Consider the following 5689-nt stretch of genomic DNA (forward strand, 5'->3'; position numbering starts at 1 on the left):
TGGGCCTGGTAACTTCATCTTTGATGAGCAAGGGATTTTGAACGTCCTGATTTTTCAAAAGTTTCAAAATGACCTTGTTGTACTTGACTTTACCTAATTTTGAAACATGCCATGAAAACAATACAACTTTATCAAAACCATTAGTTCATAGGTAAGAATCAATAGATATGCGTCCAGTTAAGCATAAGATCTGTTTGGAGCACTCCACTCCTAAAAGAAAATAGATTACACTCTAATAACTCTACCATGTAGCAGCTCCACTATGGATTTGGAATAGAGAAAGATGTTTGGCTTAGAGGTCAGCTCCAGCTCAAAAAGTAATGGGAATAGTCAATTGTGCCCTTGCACTTTGTTATGTATAAAGTATGGATGCAACTAAAATTTTTTTTTTTGAGTGATTAGTTTAAGTTAAGTCCAGGCAAAAAAGTATGTCCTTTTAGGATTTCTATTTTTATATTAAACCTTTAAAAATTTGACATTAATATATAAATAATTTTCAAATTCAAGTTAGTATGTAAAGAAACACAATCAGTTGTACTTTCTCTGTCCCAAATTACTTGAAACTTTAGCTTTGTTCTCAGTCAATATTTGACCAAGTTTATAATATTGATAGCGTGTTTATTTGATATTATGGACATTTTTTTATAAACTAGGTTAAAATTATAGATGATTGATTTAGAATAATGGTGTGTTTGGTTAAGCTGTAGCTGTGAAAAAAACTGTTGTACGCTGTGAGCTGTGAAAAAGCCGATGGATCGAAGCTAATTTGTAATGAAAGGAGTAATTAAGAAAGGGAGCGTATCCAGTGCAACCCGATTGGGGGTGCAATCGGTGCAACCCTTCAACGGTAGCGCTTCGATTAAAATTGAACGGACCAACTCAATCCCGCAAATGATTTTGCAATTAACCCCCCGCGCCCTGGCAATTGCTCCCAACGCGGCCCTTCCTTCCCGAGGAAGCGAACCGGTACGCTCAGATCGATTGGAGGCAGAGGGGAACGACGCAGCGGAGAAAGAAACCGGCAGCCGCCCCCAAATCGCGCGCGCTCTCCGGCGGCCGCGCGCGCCGCAGGACTCCGGGGGCCGCGCCGCTCTCCGGCGGCCGCGCGCGCCGCAGCTCTCCGGCGGTCCGGCGGCCGCGCGCTTCGCAGCTCTCCGGGGGCCGCGCCGCTCTCCGGCGGCCGCGCGCGTCGCAGCTCTCCGGCGGTCCGGCGGCCTCGCGCTTCGCAGCTCTCCGGGGGCCGCGCCGCTCTCCGGCGGCCGCGCGCATCGCAGCTCTCCGGGGGCCGCGCGCGTCGCAGCTCTCCGGGCGCCGCTAGCCTTGCCGTTGTGCATCCCGAGGTTGCCCTCCGTCGAATCCACGCGCCGCCCCTAGCTAGCTGCGCGCGACGTACAGCTTCCTCGCCGAGTGGCTCTCGGTTCGCTCGGCTCGGACCACCATCCCCTGGCGAGCCTCGCGCCTACAGCAAGAGCCAAGAGTGACGTTTTTAGCTGTGGAGTCATGCTCCTGGCCGCGCCGCTCTCCGGCGGCCACGCGCGCCGCTAGCCTCGCCGTTGTGCATCCCGAGGTTGCCCTCCGTCGAATCCACGCGCCGCCCCTAGCTAGCTGCGCGCGACGTCAAGCGCCTAGCTTGCCTCTGTTCTGGACAACCGACTGCTGCAAGCTGAAGCACTTTCTATCCGTGATCTGAATGTCACTCTTTCATCGATATTTGAACTGGGTTTGCAATTTCTCAAGTGACTCACCTAACCAAAGGATCACAATGAGGGATGTGATGGTAGCACTGAAGAAGATCAAGAAGGACTACGCCAACTTGATATCAGCAAGCACGCAGAGCGCCACTCTGTGAGAACCGATTTGCGATTATCCTTAAAGTATTCATCTGCAGGCGTATCTCTTCAGAAGTAGAACATCATCAGCTATCTTTTACTTCTCCTGGTCGTGTCCGAAATTAGTCTGTGTCCTGCGAAATGTAGAATTTAGTATTCACTTGAGTACACACCAATAAGCAGTGCTGATTCTGTGTCATATTCGACTAGGAGCACATCAGCCTTTCTAGGTAATTGAAGAAAGCAGAGCAAAGCATGCAGCCCCTGAACAACTGGAGAATGATGCAGAGAGATTGTACGGACTAAGGAGTGATTCGGGCTGGGTTTGATCTGCTAAGGTGATTCAGCTGACAAAAGGATGAGACGTTGTCGACTTCGTCGTGACACTGAAGAAGATAAAAAGGGATTACCTGAAATCGAGATCAGCAATACTGAATAATTGATGTTTGATAAAGAGTCAGCACATACACATAATATTGATAAGTGAAACCAATCTTTGATCATACCATTGTTAGCACAAAATAAAGCACAGAATACACCATTGTTAGCACAAAATACAACATTGCTAGCACTAAATACATCAGTTTCATAATGAAGCATTGCTTATCACTTTGTTTGGGCAAGTACGTGCATCATGATGGCCTAGTTGCTTGCAGTTTCCACACGTGCGTTTTTTATTTCCTTGCTTCATCTCCTTGCTTTTCTTGATCCTCTTGCATCTCCCCTTGGACTTGACATCGTTGGGAAGGTGTATATTGATTTCATTTGGAATCTTTGTACCAATGAAAGCTTCGAATTCATCTTGCTTGGAAGTACTTGCATGAGGGACAATCTTTTGGAGGGGATCATGTAGATTGCACATACTAGAAAACAAATAGTCCAAGCCTTGCTCGGATTGCTTGGCCATTTGGAGAAGATCTTCAAACTTGTTACGGGAATCTGAAATTTTTTTCTTCATTGACAACTCCATAGGATCTATAGGTTTTTCATCTAGTATGTTACCTTCCTCATCAAAGAAAATTTTCCTACACAATAAAAACCTATATCAGGAATCTTACATATAAATCACCGGCATAATGGTATAACAAATAGGCAAAAAGACATGTACCTTTTACATCGTTTCTCCCATCTCTTCATAATATAAATCACCGGTATCTCATCTTTCTTCTCAGTTCTTAGCGCTTGTATGATATGACGGCATGGGATGCCATAGGACTCTTCAAATTTACATGAGCACTTCCAAAACATGGTTGATTTATCCAAAGTAACCACTCGTTCCTTTCTAGAACGGCTGCTAACTATCACACTTTTCATCTCTTCATTGTCGGTAATGCCTTGAATGAAACAATGGTCTCTAGCAGCTAGCAATTGAGATTGAAATTCGGCAAACACTTCATGTGTATATATCGTGCTGCACTGCTTCTCCATGGCCCATGATGTCTTCAAAGTCGGCTCACTATGCATGCTTTTGTTGTCAGCTATCAATTCTTCTTGACGTTGACACTCCAAAGCTGTATCAAACCTTAACCAAAACTCGACCAAAGACAATTTTCGACAAATGAAACGATTAAAAAATGAATTTGCACTCTCTGAGCGTGATGTAGTCCTAAGGACTCCTGCCAGGGGTACGTCCATAAAATACGCCGGAATCCAAGATGCACGAATCAAATACCTTGTGGAGAACCACTCATTTCCAGTGAGTTGAAAATCATTGATAAAAGAAGGCCAACTACTCTCAAACTCCTCCGGAGTTTCAGATCCCCAAACACACAAGTTCAATCTATCCCAAAATTCGCGGTCCTCTGTCAAAGATGGGCTGACCTTCTCAGGTACTTTGTCCATGATATGCCACATGCAAAGTCTGTGGGTTGTATCTGGTAGAATCTTACTAATAGCGGCCTTCATGCTCGCATCTTCATCTGTTATGATTAGATGAGGTGGCACTCCACCCATGGCTTTAAGGAAAGTCTCAAACAACCACACATATGACTCGATCTTTTCATTCGACAAGAAAGCTGCTCCTACAAAAACACTTTGCAAGTGATGATTGACTCCAGTGATTGGTACAAAAATCATGTTGTATTGGTTGGTGGTATACGTCGAATCCAGAGATACCACATCACCAAAATGCTTATAATTTTTTCTACTCGTTGGATCCGCCCAAAACACACGCATCAGCCTTCCTTGCGCGTCCACCTCAAACTCATAAAAAAAAGCAGAATTCACTTCCTTTTTTCTTTCAAGTTGAGCCACAAACATCTGCGCATCCGCATCCTTGATTCGTGACCTAAGGTCACGATAATAGTTCTTCAAATCCCTCAATGTGCACCCAACATTCTGAAATCCACCCTCACTCACATGGAGAAGTCGATATGCCTGTGAGGTTCCAATGCTAGCTTTATGACAGCTGAACAATGTACTCTTGACCCTCTCATTAACATGGCGGTTCGATCTAAGCAAATGCCTCTTACTTGGGGAAACAAGACCATGATTATGATGCTCAACCATGGAAGTTATCCGGTACTTCTTGTCAGTACCAAGCTTGACATAAATATGTGCCTCACACCCACACCTTGTTTCCAGCACACTAGGTGGCTTCCTCTTTTTTCCAGCTTGATCAACAATTTTTGTTTTCCTCTCCTTCCTATAGCCTTCTCTTGAGCAATAAAAATACTTCGCTATTATTTCCTCATTCTCTTTTCTTTGCTGACCAATACGAATCGAAAAGCCAGCATCATGCGCATAGTCTTTGTAAAAATTTTGCACATCCTCAATGCTATCAAATGTCATCCCAATCACAGGATTTGAACTTGAATCAACATCGCGAACATATGACAAACCCTACAAAATAACAACACAGGAAACATGATGAAAATGTTTTGTAATGAACATATAATATTTGAAGAAAAACTCAAGCGGTTGCCCATTACATTTGTTACTGTTAGCCTAACGGAGGTGCCGTCCATGGCTGCCACAGGCACATCGGAGGCGTCGTCTATGGCTGCCACAGGCATATGGGAGGCGTCGTCCATGGCGCAGGGAGTCGAGGCAGAGCCAGCGGCGAGCCTTGGGGTGCAAGAGGACGCCCAGGCGGCGGCCGGCGCGTCGCTCGCTTCTGTCACTCGCGCGCGCGATTTGGGGGCGGCTGCCGGAGATTACAGAGATTTGGGGGCTTCATGCACCCACTGCCTAATGCTCAGCTCTCCTGTGAACATAGGACCTATGGGTCGCCTTGCAGTGAAGACTTCCAGGAGCATGACTCCACAGCTAAAAACGTCACTATTGGCTCTTGCTGTAGGCGCGAGGCTCGCCAGGGGATGGTGGTCCGAGCCGAGCGAACCGAGAGCCACTCGGCGAGGAAGCTGTAGGCGCTTGACGTCGCGCGCAGCTAGCTAGGGGCGGCGCGTGGATTCGACGGAGGGCAACCTCGGGATGCACAACGGCAAGGCTAGCGGCGCCCGGAGAGCTGCGACGCGCGCGGCCCCCGGAGAGCTGCGATGCGCGCGGCCGCCGGAGAGCGGCGCGACCCCCGGAGAGCTGCGAAGCGCGAGGCCGCCGGACCGCCGGAGAGCTGCGACGCGCGCGGCCGCCGGAGAGCGGCGCGGCCCCCGGAGAGCTGCGAAGCGCGCGGCCGCCGGACCGCCGGAGAGCTGCGGCGCGCGCGGCCGCCGGAGAGCGGCGCGGCCCCCGGAGTCCTGCGGCGCGCGCGGCCGCCGGAGAGCGCGCGCGATTTGGGGGCGGCTGCCGGTTTCTTTCTCCGCTGCGTCGTTCCCCTCTGCCTCCAATCGATCTGAGCGTACCGGTTCGCTTCCTCGGGAAGGAAGGGCCGCGTTGGGAGCAATTGCCAGGGCGCGGGGGGT

At 48.5% G+C, this 5689-nt stretch overlaps 1 protein-coding gene across 1 annotated transcript; it reads right to left on the reverse strand.

The window, feature by feature from the left end:
• Positions 1 to 1803: 1803 nt before the first annotated feature.
• LOC112897270 (protein FAR1-RELATED SEQUENCE 5-like) lies at positions 1804 to 4861 on the reverse strand. Its single transcript, XM_025965541.1, has 4 exons — positions 4760 to 4861; positions 3502 to 4670; positions 2240 to 2260; positions 1804 to 1843 (listed from the first exon to the last, which is right to left on the reverse strand). Exons 1-4 carry the CDS (start codon positions 4859 to 4861, stop codon positions 1804 to 1806), a joined length of 1332 nt encoding a protein of 443 aa, XP_025821326.1.
• Between the last annotated feature and the right edge of the window lie 828 nt (positions 4862 to 5689).

Source organism: Panicum hallii, chromosome 1, assembly GCF_002211085.1.
Source record: "Panicum hallii strain FIL2 chromosome 1, PHallii_v3.1, whole genome shotgun sequence".
Lineage (NCBI taxonomy): Eukaryota > Viridiplantae > Streptophyta > Magnoliopsida > Poales > Poaceae > Panicum > Panicum hallii.

Excerpts from the sequence above, each read along its gene's own strand:
- LOC112897270 (XM_025965541.1), bottom strand. The coding sequence starts at position 4,861 with ATGGACGACGCCTCCCATATGCCTGTGGCAGCCATAGACGACGCCTCC. Across the intron at positions 4,671-4,759 it reads TTAGGCTAACAGTAACAAAT|GGTTTGTCATATGTTCGCGA; the intron begins GTAATGGGCAAC and ends GTTATTTTGTAG. Across the intron at positions 2,261-3,501 it reads AATGAGTGGTTCTCCACAAG|TATTGCTGATCTCGATTTCA; the intron begins GTATTTGATTCG and ends TCAATTATTCAG.